Below are 20,160 nucleotides of genomic sequence, written 5' to 3' on the forward strand. Positions count from 1 at the left end.
CAGGGGTGCCCCACAGGCAGACCACTTGTCCGAATTTCTCTCTTGTGCCCACTTACTCGTAAAAGTTTTTAGTGATAGACTACCCAGCCCAAATCTCACAAACAGGCTTTTGGCCAGGTGTGGAGCAATTGTGTCAATAAAAACTTCAAAATTTGAGCTAGGCTTCAACTCATGAAACTGATTGGTCAAGTGAGCTAAATAAACCTTTGTTAATTGTTGATCGTGTAAAAAGGCCCAATATCTAGTTTTAAGCATGGCAGCCTGAGATTTTCTAATGTTCTCAGGACTATCCACCAGTCTGCTCAACCCCAATTTCCTGCACCAAGTTGAGATATATTGCATCCAAGGGGTTTTAGAGGCACCATTGGTCTTCATTAGGTCACTCAGCGAACCTCTATACTCTATTAATTCTAGAGTAGACCAAATACGTACCCAGAACATCAATGGTTTTAAGTGGGCCAAGTCTGGAATATGTTTGCTAACCAAGTCGCAAAAAAGTGGAATTAGAGGAGTGCTGGCAGGAACACAACTAAGTGATCTAATGAATTAGTTCTCCTCCACTGTCAACTTCAGAATATCAACATACCCCAGACTTCAGCACCAAAAAGAGCAGTATACCTCCAAAGCTGGGCATAAAGATCTGGACTTGGCCCGCTTGTGCAATCTGAGTACAGCTTTGGATCTTTGTATCAAGAGCAGGGTGCTTTTTCTAACCTGGGGTTCCCAACTAAGCTTGTTTGTCAATTTGACACCTAGATAGTCGAAACAATAAACTCTTGCCAGGGGTTCCTCAAACAACTTACAGTACTGTTTCTAAAGAGACCTTTGCCAAAAGTCATCTATTTAATTTGACCCATTTATTTTCAGTCCCATAATAACACAAACGTTCAAAGATGTATTATTTAAATGTTGAAGGTCAGTAAAGGTTTTTTCTATAAGCAGAGAATCATCCGTAAAAAGTAACATAGAAATTTTCCTATCATTCAGTACAGTAGAATCGTTACAATCCTCAAGTTCTTTAACAACATAATTTATATGTAAACTTGTTGCTAGTACACCCCCTTGGTGTACCCCACATGAAATTGGAATTTTCTCTGTCAATTCCCCTTGGCTTCCCTATCGTACCTGAGCGTAATTATTTTCGTGCAGCCTTGCAATTAAATTAATCAGGTTGACAGGGGCTCCCATCTTAATTAGCACATTCCACAGACGCCTTCATGGAACTAAATCAAAGTCAGCACATACATCTATAAATGCCATGCAGAATTTTTGGTTGACAATCAATGCATACTTCCAATACAATAATGTAAATATAAAAACTTGATCTGATGTGCTAGTTTAGTCATGGAAGTCCGCTTTGCGAGGGTACAGGATTTGATTAGTGTCCATCCACTCTTGCAATTTTTCAAGCAGTTGCCTTGCAGAAATCTTTTGCAGATGATCAATAAGGCTAAATGGCCTATAGTAAGATGGACTCGAGACATAACCTTTTTAAAAAAAACAGGGATTAACTCTTCTCCCCTCCAAGTATCCGGAAGCAAAACCCATGATTCAATTGTGTTAAATAGAAGATTAACAGAGAATTCCCAAATTAAAGGTTCAAATTTGTATAAGTCACCTGGTATATGGTCTGGGCCAGGAGCCTTAGCTGCTTTTAAGTGGCTAATGGCAGAGGATGTATCAGCCAGACTAAATACGAAATCAGCCTTATAGGTAGAGTGTGGATTATCATTAAGACCACACTACTGGTAATGGACGTGTAGCAGAAATGGAATCGTTTCTTCTGCATATAATGTTGTAAAATGTTGGACCCAGTTCTCTGGTTCAATATGGTAAACGTTTTTCTTAACAGTATCTAAGCTTCAATGAGAAATGATATGACAAAACGCCCTGTTGTCATTAGTTCTAACAGCCAGCAGCAAGTCTTCCCAAATCGTATCTGCCCATTCCCTCTTAGCCTTATCTAATGCCAATTGATATCTGTGGCGACCTTCACTAATATTTGCACTATTGCGTTCATTAGCTGGTGTTTTTAACTGTATTTTTGTAAGTCTACACTCTGCATTATACCACTGATTGTCATTCCTTCAAAGGGACCTCATTTGTTTGAAATCTTTATGAAAAACAACAAGGAATTCTTAGCAAACTTTTTGTGAATATATCAAAATTTGGAATTGAAATTGCCAAATTTCCTTGAAAAGTGGAAAAAATGGAAGTACCATTTGTAAATTTCAGAGTATGATTTGTCATTAGCCAGCACTTGATGCAGAGAAAACCTTCTTGAGTTGTTGGATAAAATGGGTTCTGCAATCTCAGTAAGACACTCACACAGCTCTCTATTAAGAACATCTTTTGGTTAAAAACAGTTGATTATGGTCACTGTCGAATCAAGGTACAATTACCATGTTGCTAAGCAGTGAACAAATTCTAACATTGAGTGATATAAAATCTATGACACTTGAGTAAAAACCTCTTTTAAATGTGGGCGATCTAACAGGTTCTGACGAAGTCTGCCCATTGCAAGCACTTAGACTGCGCCAAGCCAACATCAATGCTACCTGTAATGCAGCACTAGAAAGAGTGCTGAGGCCTACAACCCAAGCTCAGGATAATCCATATCTCATCCTCATCTTCAAACAATGCATTAAGTGGGACGAAGGCTTGAAAGAAGCATTAAAAACACCGCTACCATAACTTTTGCTCACTGTTGTTAAACTCAGTCTTATCATTCAGGGGAGCCAAAACAGGAGGATCATATATGGAGGTCATCTCCCTCAACATGCCATCAAATTAAGCACTACGTTTACAGCTTTAGGCATGTCACTTACAAATCATCATAGTCATGTGGTTAAGTCTAATTAGTTTAACTGAAGCCAACAGACCCCTCAACATTAAATGCATTAAAGAGCTTGGTGTGGGGCTAGGTTTGACGGCTCCCCAGGGAGCCACTGAGCACAGTTTGGGAACCGAGGCTCTATGCACTCTACCCAGTAACTAATGCTTCCCAAATACTTTTTATCACGAGCCCCGAGCCTAATCATGGTGACAATTACCGGGTTGGTCCCTGTAAAAGTTGTGTTTAGTCAGTCGATATCTACCAAATCACAAAGACCTTGGTGATTAGCTGAATCACTTCTAGGGACATGTTGTGAACCATGAATGTCCCTATATCTAATCTGGATTTGAGTAAGAGCATTGCAAATCCTCCGTGCATCCATGGGTAGTATCCCTTCAACGAGCCCATAGTCCCTCAGGACTACCCTTAAAACGTAATTGATTGTTCCAGAGGCATCAGTGTGCTCTATTCGTAGATGCCGCTTCTGATAAATGAACGACATCCCTTCACATTTCTTAGTCAGTGGATGACTTTATTGGCCAGGGAGTCCTCACTCTCCCTACACCATCGGACTACCTTGGGGACATGGACTAGGAATAACTGTGTCCGATAGGGAATAAGTTGCTACGGTTTTGCGACCTCAGAGCCTTCTTTGTAGTAATAGTTGGGGTTACATGGACTTGACAGGAGGCATGTCTGTTTGGAACGAAGTGATACGTCGAGGTAGCTAGAAATACCAGGGTTCTCACTGGTCCTACCCTATCCCATGTCCTTATTAATCTAGAGCCCCAGCCGCAACCATTATCCACTTCTTGCCCAATCCACCCCCTACCGTGACCACCCCCCATGAGGTTCTTAGTCTGCAGAGGCATGTTAACAGCTGAGCCAGGTGCTTGCTGTGCCATGCATCCATGGACAACAGAGGCTGGTTGGGATATGGGATCCGTCCGAGCTCAAGCTGAGGACCTAGCTTGGGAATCGAGGAATGGGGGAAGCTCTCTTATATGCAGACCAGTATTAACTGAAGTGCCCAAACCTCCCTGAGGTTGGGGAAGCATGGAAATCATTTGTGCCCTCTTTTTCTGATTAGCAATTTTATCCTCTAGGGATATCTTCTAGGGATTTTATGGTCTTCTTCGAAGCCCTAATCTCATCCCTAAGCCCTTGAACCATCTCTATTAATCTTGTTAATTTAGTGGTTGCCCCAACCGAATCAACATCAATAGCCCCCCCCCGGCCCCCCACTTTCACGTTTATATTACTATCCTGGAGGCTTGAGGCATTATGTTGATGATAATTACAATTCTTTTTACTCCAGCATTTCTCTGGCGGTTGACACCTTTGCCCCTCTAAAAACTCGGCTCATTAGGGGTAAAGACTCCGCTCAGTGGTTTAACGACGACCTAAAAACTTTAAAATTGGACTGTAAACAAGCTGAGAGAAAGTGGAGACGTGACTACAGTGAAATCTCCAAAGTTGCATGGAAGACTAAGATTTTGGCGTATAAAAATCTCATTAAAAAGTCTAAAGCTGACTATTACTCCTCTTTGATCTGCAACTCCACCTCTAATTCGAGGAGTATTTTTAACATCTTAAATAGCGTCACCAATCCGGAGTCTTGCAAGAATGTGATTGTCCCATCCCAAGAACTTTGTGACAATCTTGCTACATTCTTCAAAGAGAAAATAGATCTGATCCTGAAAGACCTGGACACTCCTCTTGACACGTACTTCCCTTCTGATCCTGGTCTGGTTCCCTCAGTAGACCAACCACCCGACTTGGTGTTGGCGCCAGATAGGTCACTGTGCAGGTTTTTGCCACTTACCTTCGACTTCTATACCAAGGTAGCTAGAGGGATTGTTTCCGGCTCCCCTCTGGACCCGGTGCCTCCCAAAATCTGGAAGGAATTTGAAGACGAGTTCTTCCCCACTCTTCATCTCATCTGCAATCAATCCCTGGTGACTGGCACCGTCCCTGCTCACTGGAAACGGGCGTTAGTCTCCCCCTTGTTAAAGAAACCTTCCCTGGACCCCGACTGCTCTAAAAACTATCGGCCCATTTCACTGCTGCCATTCCCCGCCAAGATAGTTGAGCGGGTGGTTAGTAACACTCTCTCCACCCACTTGGAACAGCATCTCCTACTTGACGAAGACCAATTCGGCTTTCGGCCTGCTCATGGAACCGAAACAGCTCTCATCACCGCTATGGGCGAACTGCAAAGGCGCGCAGACAGAAGACAGGCTTCATTTCTGATCCTGCTCGACATGTCTGCCGCCTTTGACACTGTAAACCATAAGATCTTGTTGAGGCGGCTGTCTGAGGTGGGAGTGAGAGACTCGGCACTGCAATGGTTCCACTCTTTTTTGTATGATAGGCAGCAGGCAGTTTCTATGCCTCCTTTCCAATCATGCCTTGCCCCGGTGCTGCACGGAGTCCCTCAGGGCTCTGCTATTAGCCCAATTCTCTTTAATGTGTACCTCAGGCCGTTAATTAGGCTTATTAAAGGATTCGGCATTAGTACTGTTAATTATGCCGATGACACGCAGATGATCCTCTCCTTGGAAGGAGAGGATTCTATCTCCATAGAGGTCTTTCACAACTGTCTACGGAACACGTCAAGTTGGCTAAAGGCTAACTCACTTCAGTTTAATGTCAGGAAAACTGAAGTGCATTTTAGCGCTGGAACGAGAATCCCTCGCCCATTTCCTAACAACTTATGGCCCCCAGAAACAGGCTCCAACGTACGGCCTGCGGAATCTGTCCGCAACCTAGGGGTCATGTTAAACCAAGGGCTCAGTATGGACACCCATGTGCAGAAAACATCGGCTTGCTGCCTCGCCATCCTTCGCTCACTTAGGAAGGTTTTGCCCCTTTTACCCACTTACGTTCGCGCCCAAGTGGTCAGATGCACTATCCTGAGCAGGTTGGATTACTGCAATGCCCTCCTGCTCGGGGCCCCTGAATATCTACTGGACAGGCTTCAAAGGGTTCAATCCGTGGCCGCGAAACTGGCCTTGGGGCTGCCTAGAAGATATCATGGCCCATTGGCCTTGGCAAAGCTACACTGGCTTCCTATTAGACAAAGAATCCAATTCAAAGCCCTCTGTATAGTTTTTAGGGCTCTTCCCGGATGCGGTCCAGCCCCCTTAAAATCCAAGTTTGTTTGGTATACTCCTACCAGACAACTTCGCTCATCTGATGCTAGATTGGTAGTCGTTCCCAGATTTAGGAAGGTCAGAGCTGGAGGTAGATCCTTCGAGGTGACGGCCGCCAGACTCTGGGACTCCCTCCCCATCGAGCTTAGGTCCACAAATGAACTCTTGCAGTTTAGAAAAAAGGTGAAAACCTGGCTCTTCCCTGGCTAGCCTCTCCCACGGTATCTGATCTTTTCCCCTCTTTGGTTTCTGTTAGCGTCAGGATGCCTGCAACGGTGACAGTTTGCGCTCTATAAATTCTTAAAATAAATAATAAATACCTATTTTCACATATAATATGTGGGTTCACAACAACCACTGCATTCTCCTTTGGTGGCACATAGAGATACTGGAAGAATGGCGAAAGTCCGGTATAGAGTCATTATGCGATGGGGCAGGCCTTTTCCTCTTAAACATCTCTGGGACACTTCTCGGGTCTGTTTTTTCTTGACTTGGCGTAGCTGGTAAATGGGTGAGGCATCAGAATTCTGCTCAGCTGAGGAAACCAGTACCCCTTTCACATCTTCTATGATGCCATCTATCAGATCCTGCTGATCTTAGGCCCTTTTTGCAATAGGTGGACCTGGTGCTACCTCCCAAGCCTTCAGTTTCCCCATAGTCTCTCAATCAAGAATAAACACTCAAGACACCAACATGATGAGACCCCAACCTTGGCTCTAATACTCGCATCGTGTAGAGTAGTCCCACCAGCCAGAGTCTAGCAAACAGGAACAGTACCTGGAAACAAAACAAAAACAAAGGAATCTGGTTGGATGAGGGAGCCTTTTTTCCATCATCCTTTCTAGACCCTGGTTCCATAGTAGCCAATCTGAGTAATCTGATTGGCTATGCAAGGGAAACATTTCTCTTGGGGCTGCTATTTCGGAATATTAGGCAAAATCCCTGTATCCAGATGTTTTTTTAAAGTCATGTAAGGGGGAAGGGGAGGCACACACTGCCAATAGCAGGAGGACATAACGGGGGTGGGAACCATCGTAGGGCCTCCCATGAAGTCAATTAAAAAAACCTATCTAAAGTGAGTTGTGGAATCTGTGATACCCATTTGAGAACTGCAAAACCCAGACATCTAAAAAGGCAGACTGGGTATGCGGTACATGTCTCACCTCCAAGATTCCCAGCCTCCATTTTAGGTATCAGGAATTTGTGGTTCCTAAAAGGGTACTGCGAATCCAGCCCACACTTTCTGCCGCGTACTACAAAAGCATGACAAGCTTCCTGACCTTTATATTGTAGATTTGTTGCTCTGAAACCGGAATTGTGACTCACCCAAGGGGTGCCATGCATTGGAGAAGCTTGTACTGAAGTACTGGGTTTTTCGGAACCCAGCGGTGCCAGGGACACTCCCTAGGACTTCGGGTCCTTCCTGTTTCAGACTACAGAAACTCAGAGTCTTCTAGGTGAAGTCAAAGATCGAGTTTATTGGCTGCAACCAAGTAACAGGCGTCCTAGAAGTACAACACGGTGTATATTCTCAGGAGACTGCTCAATCTTACAAAGCCAGCCTTCCCTCTTTATACAAAATATTATGCTTCAGGCAAACATTCCTTATTTTACAGTTGACCATTCGCATATTTTCAATGCAAAGGAAAAGCAGAGTCATGATGAGAAGCCCATATTTCAGTTTGTTCAGCCCACAATCAATTACCCGGCAAGGCCCAGTATTTTCATCAGATATCGACGAAACCCCAATAAAAACGGGCGCCTCCTCCTCGTAAAGCAAGTCATAAAGAAAGAAACAGAGGCAGGTGTGTGTAAGATTAGGAAGGGTTTGTGTGTGATGAAGGGTTTATGGCATGTTGTGCCTTGATACTATCTCGACTGGCCACTGGGAGAGGAACAGACCGAACAGGTTTGGCCTTGGGCAGTGGAGTCAGCTTGCCCAGGTCGTGCAGGAGTCGGCAAAGGTGTACGTGCCCTTCAGACTTGTTATTGGCCTTAGTCACCGGCCTATGTGAGGGCAATCATAAAATGGCTGCCGTATACAAAATGGAACCCGAGGGTTCAGGGCGAAAACTCAGAATTCAGGGTGATTTCGTCACTAGAATATGACGAAAATGCTTGTGCATAGTCTACTAGTCATTCTCGGTCTGCTGATATCAAAATCGTCATGATACGACGATGTTTAGGACACAGGTCCAGAATTTTCAGTACCACAGACCCTCCTTTTGCCCTTACATAGGCAATAACCTATACTTATGCTAATCTGAGTCCAGGTCTATATTCATAAAGTCATTGAGATGTTGCTGTAGCATCCTCCTATTACTTAGCTCGTCCCTTGATACAGGTTTCCTTATACACGATGTAGCACAGAGGCCACATATAACAGGAGCACACTGTACGCACAGACAAAAGAGGAAAAGGATGGCTAAGATCATCCCAATGACCATCAGAATCTTCCATCCCCAGGCAGATAACAGTTCCCAGAACCACCCCATCAACAACCAAACCCCTTTTTCCACATGAATAGATTCAGCGATCTTATGTGGTTTGGAGATGGCCTGGTACACTGTTGGAATGTTATCTGGAATGAAAACACAGCAACTCGATTGGATCACTCTGCATACCCCACCTCGGTCTGCAAGTATGACGTCTAATGCGACCCTATTCTGAAGGGTCATAAGACGATCCGACTGGAGCTCAGCAGTCAAGTTACTAAGGGCACCGGTAATTTCAATTATGGTGGATTCAATCACCCTTGTCAATTTCCTTAAGTTCCTGCTGTTAACCATGGGTCCACAAAACGGCAGAAAACCCTTAAAGAAGTCTCCAAATTCTTGTCCTGCAGTGTCTTCTTTACTGAAAACACCTCTAACTATCCTTGTCTTGTGGTAATCTGCCGCAGCGTTGTAGGTGGGGGGCAACAGGAACGAAACAAAACATGTGCCCGAAAAGTCAGGGGGCAACCATGTATAGGCTCTATCATGACAGATGAAATAGGTATCCTTAGCTGCTAAGAATGAAGGGGAAGTCTGGGACGCAAAAACATATGTCTCAGTGCAGATGCTTTTCCCTAACTGAGCTCTGGGATTCTTGCCAGTACCTTGCAGACATAGGTGACCCTGATGGGGTACAACCCAAATCGGGGAGGATCTCTTAGCTCGATGTTTTTCACTCAGAGTAACTCCGTATCCGGTCACGTTCCATCCAATATATGCTAGTGTCTCATCTCTTGGGATAGTCTCATAGGAAGTATCTACCCTAATCATATCTACTATACCCTTAACTAGAGCACTATTCTTTGGATTGTCTTTTACAGAACGTAGAGGGAAGACTTCATGTGCGTAGATGAACATTGTTCTGTATGCCCACACAGAACCATTTTGGCTTAATGGCAGGACCAGATAAGGGATACCTTTATCTGTTGTGTGAGGCATAAGACCACACACCCAACAGTTAGTCGTGTTCATTACTAGTTGGTGTTGGTGCAAAAGCTGAACGAAGGAGTTATTAATAAACTCTAATCTCCTAACGGACTCATGTTCAGGAAGAGGGTGGAAAGAATGCGAGGAAACAGTAGGAGGAGGTATGGGCTGCGTAGTGGGTGCAAATGTCACTTGAAAAGAGAATAACACATATCCTATTAAAAACATCATTACACTGAACAACATAAAAATGCATAATATCAAAAAACTTTTCTTGGTCATCATTCTACATATTTTGGCCTTAAAGTTAATTTCTTTGGCAGGTCTCTCCATCTCGAAAAACTCCATCCGCTCTAATTGCTGTTCGCGATGGTAGGGTGTTCTATGCTAAGGAATGCTTCTGTCAGTCCAGGGCAACTCCCTTAGACCAACCAGAACCGTCAACCTAACGTAGTCGGCTGCACTCCAAAGACTTGGGCAACCGCGACCCTACAGCTGAACCCGGATGGTGGTTCGAAAAACAAAAATAAAAAAGTTTCTCAGATGAGAGAGCTGCACTTTCAAAAAAAAAATTAGCAAAGAAAAGGAAAGTTTTATTAGTCCATAGTTCTCGGCCTCAGGTTATAGCATCTTTTCCCAGGTAGTAATGTCTGGTTTTGGAACAGTAGTTCAGGCTCTGTAGTGTCCAATCGGATTGACAGTGGCACAGCTTCCTGCAAAAGATTGTCACTTTCTTGTTCAGAAATTGTTCTTTTTATGCGTGCATCGCTGAAGGGCAGAAAACGAGGCACAGTCTCAGTCTCAGAGTCAGCAACAACCTCCTGGACCCACCGGTCGTACGGCAGAGGCAAAGGGACCCTCTTGCAGTGTACGCCGTGGATCCAGTTCTTTTTCCCTTCCACTCGCACGGCTGATCTTGTTGATAACAGGACTAGGTAGGGGCCTGTCCAGCGGGGCTGATCATTCTTTGTCCGCTGGAAATTCTTCACCAAAACCCAGGATCCAGGAGTAATAGGATGTCCTGGAGCTTCAGAGACCTGAGGCAGAGTATCGTGAACCTGTTGGTGTAAAACACGCAATTTAGCCGTCAATTCATATAAATAATCAAGCAGTACAGAGTGTTTGATCTCACTGAATTTTGTCGGCCTTGGCACTCCCCATATGTTGGCCGGACGGCCGAACACAATTTCATATGGACTAAGTCCCACTCGCGAATGCACAGTCATTCTGGTTGATAGGAGTGCTAAAGGCAGAGCGTCAGGCCATTTAAGACCAGAGCTCGCTTGGATTTTGGCCAACTTTAGTTTTAATGTGCCATTGTAGCACTCTACTAGTCCAGCTGATTGGGGGTGATTTGCAGCGTGGAATTTCTGTTGGATGCCTAGCCCTTCACATAGTTTCTTCATCACTCGTCCTACAAATTCACTCCCATTGTCACTCCAGACCATTCTCGGCATTCCAAATCTAGGGGAAAATTCTTTGACAAGGGCTTTAGCTGTGGACATGGCAGTGTTGACCTTCAGGGGATATGCTTCTACCCACCTTGAAAAGGCACAAACAACAACGAGTACGTATTTCAAATTGTTGCACCTTTCCATGTGGATGAAATCTAGCTGCAAAGCCTCGAACGGATACGTTGGAGGCGCAAAATGACCAGCTGGAGTTGGGGTTCCTCTTCCAGGATTGTATTTCAGACACACCATACAATTTTTGACCACGTTCTCTGCACACTTGGGATTTCCAGCATTTTGCCATACTGGAGCCAGCACCTTACAAATCCCTTTCACACTGATGTGAGCCATTCCATGGGCCATTGTAACCACTGCAAGCACGTACGCATCGGGTAACAACCATCGCTGATGCTCTGACAATTCAACCCAACAACCATTTGTATCCAATTTACCCGTACTCTCTCTCCACACACTCAATTCTTTCTCTGTAGCTTCAGCTTGAATAGACTTCACACTCTCTATCGTGTCTTCACACATTCCAATGTCACCAACCCATCTCGCAGGGCCTGCAACATACATTCGGCTCATTATATCCCTTGCTGTTTCTTTTGCGACTTCATCAGCAAATGCATTTCCACGACCAACATCATCAGTCACCTTCTTGTGTGCACTGCATTTTACAATCGCAACTTGCAAGGGCAACGTAAGTGACTCATGAAGCTCATTCACCAACTGACCATGCTGTATCTTAGCTCCATGCGAAGTCAGGAATCCACGTTCTTTCCACAATCGTCCAAAACTATGGGCCACACCGAATGCATACTGGCTGTCAGTATATATGGTCACTTTCATTACTTTTGATAACACACATGCTCTTGTAAGTGCAATCAACTCTGCTGCTTGGGCTGAATTATGTGGGACACGTGCAGCTTCAACAATCTTATGCAAAGTCGTAACAGCATATGCCGCAGTCGTGTCGCCATTCGGAAGCTTGAAGCACGAACCATCCACCCATAAGGTACCATCACACTTCACAAGAGGAGTGTCCTGAAGGTCTATTCTCCCTTTCGTTTCTTCTTCTGTTCTGAGAAAACAATCATGCTGTTCAGAAGCATCTGTCTTTGCTACAATCGGCAACAACGTAGCTGGATTCAACGTGTTGCATCTCTTTATGTGTACATGACTCGCTAAAAGTGTCCACTCATAACCTGACAATCGAGCACTAGTTAAGTGCTGTGTCTTGGTTCTATTTAACAACGTGTCCACTGCATGTGGAACCATCACAACCAATGTATTATTCATCACTAAACCAGCAGACTGCCGAATAGAAACAGCTGCTGCCGCTGTGGCTCTTAAGCAACTTGGCAATGCTTTAGCTACCGGGTCCAAAGTTGACGAAAAATACGCGCATGGACGCTGTTTGTCTCCGAACAACTGTGTCAACACTGACAATGCACATCCTTCTTATTCGTGGACATACAATGTAAAGGGCTTACTGTAGTCGGGGGTACCCAACACAGGAGCCGAACATAATGCATTGCGCAATTCGGAAAAACCTTTCTGACACTCTTCAGACCATGGAAGGGGATTTGGCGTATCTTTACAAGTTAATGCCACCAAAGGTTTGGCCAACAAAGAAAAATTCAGTATCCATTGTCTGCAGTAAGATGTAATGCCCAAGAAAGCACTCACTTCTCTCTGTGTCCTAGGCACACTCAATTTCGCTATTGCCTGAATTCTTTCTGGTGTCATGCCTGAATTCTTTCTGGGGTCAGTTTCCTTCCCTCCTTCGATAAGAGATGACCTAAGTAGGTCACTTCTTGTCGACAATATTGCAATTTGGAAAGAGACACTTTGTGATGCAAATCAGACAAATGACGCAACGACGACAACGTGGCTTCTTTACAGATTTTCTCAGTATCTGCAGCAACAAGCAAATCATCACCATACTGAATAAGGGTAGCGCCATCAGGTATCAAGCTGTGTTTTTAAAGCTTGACTATATATTGATGGACTTTCACAGTAGCCCTGGGGGGCGCGTTTGAATCATAGTCAATAGGGCAGTGATATCGGGAAAAACTGGAAATTGTGGCACAACGATTTTGTTCACTTCTCTAAGATCAATCACAAATCTGTAAACGGGTGGCTGAGAAGGGTCAGTACGCTTCAAAACAGGCAGAACAGGACTATTGCAAACGTTGCCTCTTGTCTCTTCAATTACATCTTTTTCAATCAAATCATAAATGATAGCTAGCAACGCTTTTTCACCTTCACTAGAGATTTTATATTGGGGAATTCGTGGCATTTTAACATTGGCTTTCAATGTCACAACATATGGCGGTATTTCAAAAAGACCCACATCATTAGGACCAGTAGCCCAAAGAATATCAGGAAGAGACAACAACTCTGTCGGAAGTTTATCCTTTGACAAATACATTGGGGAGACCACTTTCTTACCTAGTGTAAGTTGTACTCCCGAAGGAGGACAATACAATGTCGCTTACAATCTTTTCAACAGATCCAATCCTAACAAGTTCTCGCCACAACCTGTTGTCAGAATAAGGGGTGCTTCTAATTCACAAGGTCCAACAGAAAGCGATATAGGACTAGAAATCGGGTTCCTAACCGGGGCGCCAGAAAAACCTACTGAAACATTCATTTCGCCAGACAAAGGTGCGCCAGGGAGTTTAGAGTGCATAATGGAACTCTTTGTAGCACCAGTATCCAACAGAAAAGGCTCTGACACACCTGATGTAATCACCTCAACGTAAGGTCCACTCTGATCTACTGGAACTGAAACAACTCCCTCTCTTTGTCCATGGCTGTCCTAGCAATCATTACCTTCCATATTCTCATCTTCTGCGTAGTAGTCATCAGCATAGTACTGAGGCGTCCTACCAGACGCGTTATTCTGCTGATCAAAACTATTCATTGAATTCTGAGGTGGAAATGGGCGCGCGTTCAGGGGGAAATTTCTGCGTCCTCTACCTCTAGGCGCTTGTGGAACACCTCGACCTCTTGCAGCAGAAGCACCATTCATACGCTGTAACAAAATAGGACAACTATACTTAAAATGACCCTCTTCTTTACAATATGAACACTGATTGGGGCCTACAGGAACACGCTGTTGAGGATACTCGAACCTTTGCGAGTTCCTCAAACTGTTGAGGTTGCTGATAGTTACTCTGACCACCACGTGGCGGATACGCCTGTTGTAAAAGGACCTTCGTTTTTAACTCTTTCGTTTTCTTGTCTGCTCTATCTTTTTCATCTTTGTCCCTATTTTCGTAGTACTGCGCAGTAGCCAATATCTGTGCTGAAGAGGAAACGGCCCACAAACTTTCTGAATCTTTTAACTTCTTACACAACTCGGGAAGCAGATTGTGCACGAACTTGTCAACGAACAACCGTTGACCACCATCTGTACTCATATCTTGACCACTGTGGTCGATAAACGTTTCTTCGAACCTGGTGAAGAAATCAGACACGGTCTCATCTTTCTTCTGCTTACACGCAGAAAATTTGTCCCAATTCACTCGCATCGCAGGCATTAAAGTCTTCATGTAAGTAATTATCCTACCAGGGAGGTCTGCCACTAAAGGTTCGGGTTTAGCACCACCAACTTGTCTGCCATCAGCAGCAGCAATATTAACCCATGTATCACCTAACTCCTGATCATGATCCGCATGACGAATCTTTCCCCATAAAGGCTGTGGAACAACATTTCCAAACAACATGTCTATATCCGCTAAATTCATAATGCAAGAGCTTGCAGTCTGTGACAATTCCTTGTAATACCCTGCAGGATTTTTACGGGGATCAGGCAATGTTTGCTTAAGGGCCAAAACTTCAGCTCGCTTCCAAGGAACATGTACCCAAACACGCTGAAAATGTGCTGGCACAGCATCAACGTGATTAGCGACATCGGCTGCAACGGCATCCTTCCATATCGGAGGAACCTCTCTCATTGGATATTGTCTCGCTTTTCTCTTAACAGAAAAATCAGGCTCAAACAACTGTCGAGAAATAGTTCCACTTCTAAGCGATAACAATGTCGCGACTGCTTTCTTAACATCTGAACCCACAATTGTGCCTTTCCCAAACTCGTACCGTACATGACATAACTCAGGCGGATTGGGCTCCAAATCATTCTCCTCTAAATCTTCACAAAGGAAAGTATACATTTTATCAAAAACGTACCTCTGCTTTGGTGCTTCCCACTGATAGAAGACATCCATAACAGACTCTAGCTCATATCTTGTCGGGTCGGTAACCCATTTATGTGCTAAATAATCCAATGTTTCCCGTTCTCTAGAATCGGGCAGTTGACTACGCAACTGTGTGCGCGTTGAAACAGGGGTCATACTTGTTGCCCCAAATAGAGGATACAGAAGACTAGCGACAGTATCAGTCATTCTCTGTCGAACGGAAGGAGAAGTCGACGAGAGAACAGGAGGAAAAACAGAGTGAGGCAAGATAGGCGCAGATGCAGACGCAGAGGCGGTATCAGGAAGAATACCAGAAAGGGTAGTCGATGCAGTAGGCAAGATCGTAGGAAGTACAGATAGAGCAGGTAGCGAAGTCGGCGGCCCTTGAGGAGGCTGCGTCATAGGAGTAGGAGCCAACTGAAGAGGAGCTGGCGGTTGTGGAAGAATCTGAGGCACAATAATCGGGGGTTGCACGACTAAAGGTTGTGGAGGTGCTGTAGCACTCTGTGCATAGGGGGGTGGCGAACTCAATAAATGTGACATTAGGGGGTCTTTTTCAAGTTCTTTTGCTGCATCTTGCTGAAGAGGCGGCAAAACCGGATAACATTTATCAATCGCCATTTTGCGTTGCCTGTGCAACTGCTCACTTGCCTGTTCTTCGTCGTTCTCTTTATATTGCGTAGCAGCCTGCATTATCGAGCTACCCCTTTCTCTCATTTCTTTTTGCTAATTTGATTTCTTTCTGTTTGGCTTCCTTACGACATAGGCGGAAAGAGTCAAACATCGCTGGCCGGGCTTTCTTCTTAAAAAGTTTGACCTCCAGATTATCTAGGATTTCCGTGTCAAAGCTACCATATTGGGGCCATTTTAAAACACCATCCTTTCTGGTGTATCGGATCCATACTTCATTATAGGTGATTGGGCCTACGCCATGTTTCACATAGAGCTCATAGGTTGGAGTTCCAATCGAAGAAACCGGACACGAGTCCTCCAATCGGGTATCCCTATTACAACCAAGACAAAACAAGTTTCCAAGTCTGCTAAGACCAGGCATCTTCGCTCTCTAGTCTAGCTTCAAACTTCAAAGGATTATCAAATATGATAGTCTCGTGAATACACGAGTCCCTCGGCTTTGGTACTTGCAAGTTCCAAATCAAAGATCCCAAGGGGATACCCAAACTAAAACTAAGGACTGGGAGACGCTCCACTTATACTTAACAGAGGTATCGATGACGTCACCAGAAGACTCGTCTATCGCTCTACCAATCATCAAGGGTCCAAAACAGGGCGCTAGTCAGGGCAGCAGTCCTTCGTAGCCGTCGGGAAGCGGGGAACCTCGCAGCAAAGACTTTCGGACCACGTCGACATGCAGGGGTCGATGAAGTGGCGGCATTCCTCCAGAATTTTCACACAAAGCTCCTCACAAACCTCTGGCTTGGACCGGTACCGCTGAAATCGCCCCACATTGGGCGCCAACTGAAGTACTGGGTTTTTCGGAACCCAGCGGTGCCAGGGACACACCCTAGGACTTCGGGTCCTTCCTGTTTCAGACTACAGAAACTCAGAGTCTTCTAGGTGAAGTCAAAGATCGAGTTTATTGGCTGCAACCAAGTGACAGGCGTCCTAGAAGTACAACACGGTGTATATTCTCAGGAGACTGCTCAATCTTACAAAGCCAGCCTTCTCTCTTTATACAAAATATTATGCTTCAGGCAAACATTCCTTATTTTACAGTTGACCATTCGCATATTTTCAATACAAAGGAAAAGCAGAGTCATGACAAGCCCATATTTCAGTTTGTTCAGCCCACAATCAATTACCTGGCAAGGCCCAGTATTTTCATCAGATATCGACGAAACCCCAATAAAAACGGGCGCCTCCTCCTCGTAAAGCAAGTCCTAAAGAAAGAAACAGAGGCAGGTGTGTGTAAGATTAGGAAGGGTTTGTGTGTGATGAAGGGTTTATGGCATGTTGTGCCTTGATACTATCTCGACCGGCCACTGGGAGAGGAACTGACCGAACAGGTTTGGCCTTGGGCAGTGGAGTCCGCTTGCCCAGGTCGTGCAGGAGTCGGCAAAGGTGTACGTGTCCTTCAGACTTGTTTTTGGCCTTAGTCACCGGCCTATGTGAGGGCGATCCCAAAATGGCTGCCTTATACAAAATGGAACCCGAGGGTTCAGGGCGAAAACTTAGAATTCAGGGTGATTTCGTCACTCGAATATGACAAATGCTTGTGCATAGTCTACTAGTCATTCTCGGTCTGCTGATATCAAAATCGTCATGATACGACGATGTTTAGGACACAGGTCCAGAATTTTCAGTACTACAGTCCTGGCTTTGTGGTACCTGAGTAGAACACTTGCCCTGGATTTGCAGACCTAAATGTCCATCGCTCCGAAAAAATAAAACATAAAAAGGCCTGGTCAAAATCTAAGCTCTATGAGCAACCTTGTCTGATTTGCCAACTATGGGTGGCCACCTGTAAACAGGTCCAGTCTGCATGCCAGACCATGCGGCCAACGTCCGGCTGTCTATGGTGGGTTGGGTGCATGGTATGGCGAGGTGAGGTTGACTGCCTGCTTTGTGATGGGCACAGAGCCTGCCCTTGGCCAACCGCTGATGTGCAAGGCTGAAGGCGATGAATAGAAGAGGGTGGCAGGCAGGGGTGGGTTGCGCACAGAGCCTAGCTGAAGGCCAAGCCCTTCAGCCATGTGCAGCGGGACTTTGAAATTAAGTGTATCATAGAAATGAAATTCACCGAAAAAAAACACAGTTAAAAACTGAGTTACGGTTCTGCCTAAAAGGCAGAAAATTACAGAAATTCTCCAGTTGGTGAGTACTTCATTGGTGGCAGGTTCAAAAGTCAAATGAGTCAAATTGAACATAGAAAGGCAATCTAGGGTAACTACGGTCTCCAATACTGGTGCCGGCGGGTCTGTAGATATTGATGGGATTGGTCCGGGTGATAGGATCTGCCCCTCTGGTTTTCTATTGGGACGAGAGGTCAGCAACATTCTAGCTGTGGCTTTGGCACTGGGACCATCTTTTGTTTGGGCTCCCGCACTTATGTTTGGATGGTTCTTTTCACAGGTTAGACCTGTGTATTTTGAACAGTTTCATGCTCTGGACCACTTAAGAAATCTTTCAAATTTCAGAAAAGTACGGATAGCAGGACTAGTTCCCTTAATTAAAGACTTCCATTTGAGGATTTTTGGTTGATATTTCCTTGACTCTTAGTCCTAGTTAATGGTCTGTTTCAGCACCAGTGAAGTAGAAGTATCCGCACGCGGAATGATGGGCAGTCTTTACTAATACCATACCCAGTTTACAACCACAACAGCTCCCTTTGAATAATTCCATAGACATCAGGTGCAGACTTCAATTGTTTTATATCTGGAGTAGTGGGCCATGGTGCTAATACTAAGAAACACAGTTACAGGTGAATGTGTGCACATCTGGGTGTTGGCATGGTTGGTGGCATACACACAGTGGTGATGGAACTCACTGGATTTGTTTGGTCTGTTGATGCACTGGATTAAGGGATACACTTTTCTGAGTTGCTATTGCGTGTAAACGTTTGTATTGTCTGCTTTGTGTTGAATGTTCGCAGGTATCTGCATGGACATTGAGGACAATTTTATTTAAATGTATTCCTGTTATTGTTTTTGCAGTTTTAGAGAGCCGCCGGGCTGTTACCCTCATCTCCCCTCTCTGTTGTTTTCATTCTTCATTGAAGCATCTTGTAGTAGTGGCCTGAAGAAGGTGTGTGGTCGGCTGACCACTTCACACCGAAACGCACGTCGGCACCTGCGCTTCGGTCATCCACACACCGAATCAAAAGTGAATCGACAATGGGGACCAGCAGATTGCAAAAGGAGCTCCAGCGCCCTCTGGTGGTGGGCACATGCGAGAGAAACAGGCCCCATCTATGATGCAAGCATTTCATTGTGCCGTGCCTCATTTGAGGTGTCATTTTACCTGCCTGTTCCTCCTTCTCTGACGTTGCATAATGGGCTTTTTCTGGTCAGCGCTCATCTTGCGCGTCATCTAGCTGAAGTGCATATCCAAAAAAGGTTACTTTTTTCTATGCCTTTAAAGGTTATATTATTTCTCATACTTTTAAAAACATATCCGTGTAACCCGTTGCTATTGGTGGCGTGCAGTAACTCAAGCGCTATGTGTGTTCTGTGGTACAAATCCGAAAACACCTGATATATAGATGTGGCTACGCTGTGGCTTCAATAAACCTTACAATTATGAAAAAGCGACCAGGACTCCGTGTATCATTGGAACAAGCGACCATATAAGTTAAAGTCGGTCACCGGTAAATAAGGAACTAGTAACTCCGAATACTGAGCAATTACTTCATGTCTGACCACTTCCTCGCTCGGCCTTCGTTACACAACGACCATGGCAGCACGCGGTGCCCGCCCCGAACGTGAAAGAACCCGGGTGCCTCGTATCAGGGCCACATCTAGGCTGTGACGAGGAAGAGCTGTACCCGGTGCACTGATGGCCGCCGGTAAGTCATCCCAGCAAAACGTAATATATTCTAATTAACCTCGCCAGGTTACACTCTCTGCCTGAAAGCACACATTTTGTAGGTCTTGAGAGCAGAAGCTACCACGTCTCCTGGGGTAATTTGCAACTCCGATGGCACTAGACATGAGATTGAAGAGCACAGCGAGTGACTGATACTTTGCTAACTTTCCCGACCCATGATTGAGGTAGTGTTGTATATTGACGTCGTCATTCTCTTGTACAGCACCTGGACGCCTCAGGGCAGCAGCCGCGCTTAATAAAACCCCTTTTCATTTCATTTCATTTCATTTCATTCCCATGTCATTCACATGTCCATTCAAATGTCCATAACACACTCGATTACAGCCAGCTAGATGGGCGAAGAAGTAAGCAATTGATCAAATGTTTAGTTGAGCAGTTTATTTTCCCTTTTCTTATATTTCTGGTCTCGTGCTATGCTTTGAAATCAGCAAAGTGAATGTAAAACGCAAATGAAATTATTTGGCAGTCTAAAGAGCAATGTAATGCTGGATAAGTGATTTTGTGCCGATTTGTCTGCAAAGTGTG

The 20,160-nt window shown here is 44.8% G+C and overlaps 1 protein-coding gene across 2 annotated transcripts in view; it reads left to right on the forward strand.

Moving 5' to 3' along the window:
* Positions 1-20,160, forward strand: part of SLC44A5 (solute carrier family 44 member 5) — a 793,737-nt gene that overhangs the window by 287,082 nt on the left and 486,495 nt on the right. Inside the window, exon 1 of one of the 2 annotated variants that reach the window (XM_078668577.1) lies at positions 19,534-19,594. The exons of the other annotated variant lie outside the window; for it this stretch is intronic. Within the exon in view, the coding sequence (XP_078524703.1) occupies positions 19,585-19,594 (10 nt within the window). The 5' untranslated portion in view covers positions 19,534-19,584. Of the gene's footprint in view, positions 1-19,533; positions 19,595-20,160 lie in introns of those variants that run through there. 2 annotated transcript variants of the gene reach the window in all.

Source organism: Lissotriton helveticus, chromosome 1_2, assembly GCF_964261635.1.
Source record: "Lissotriton helveticus chromosome 1_2, aLisHel1.1, whole genome shotgun sequence".
NCBI classification, from domain to species: Eukaryota; Metazoa; Chordata; class Amphibia; order Caudata; family Salamandridae; genus Lissotriton; species Lissotriton helveticus.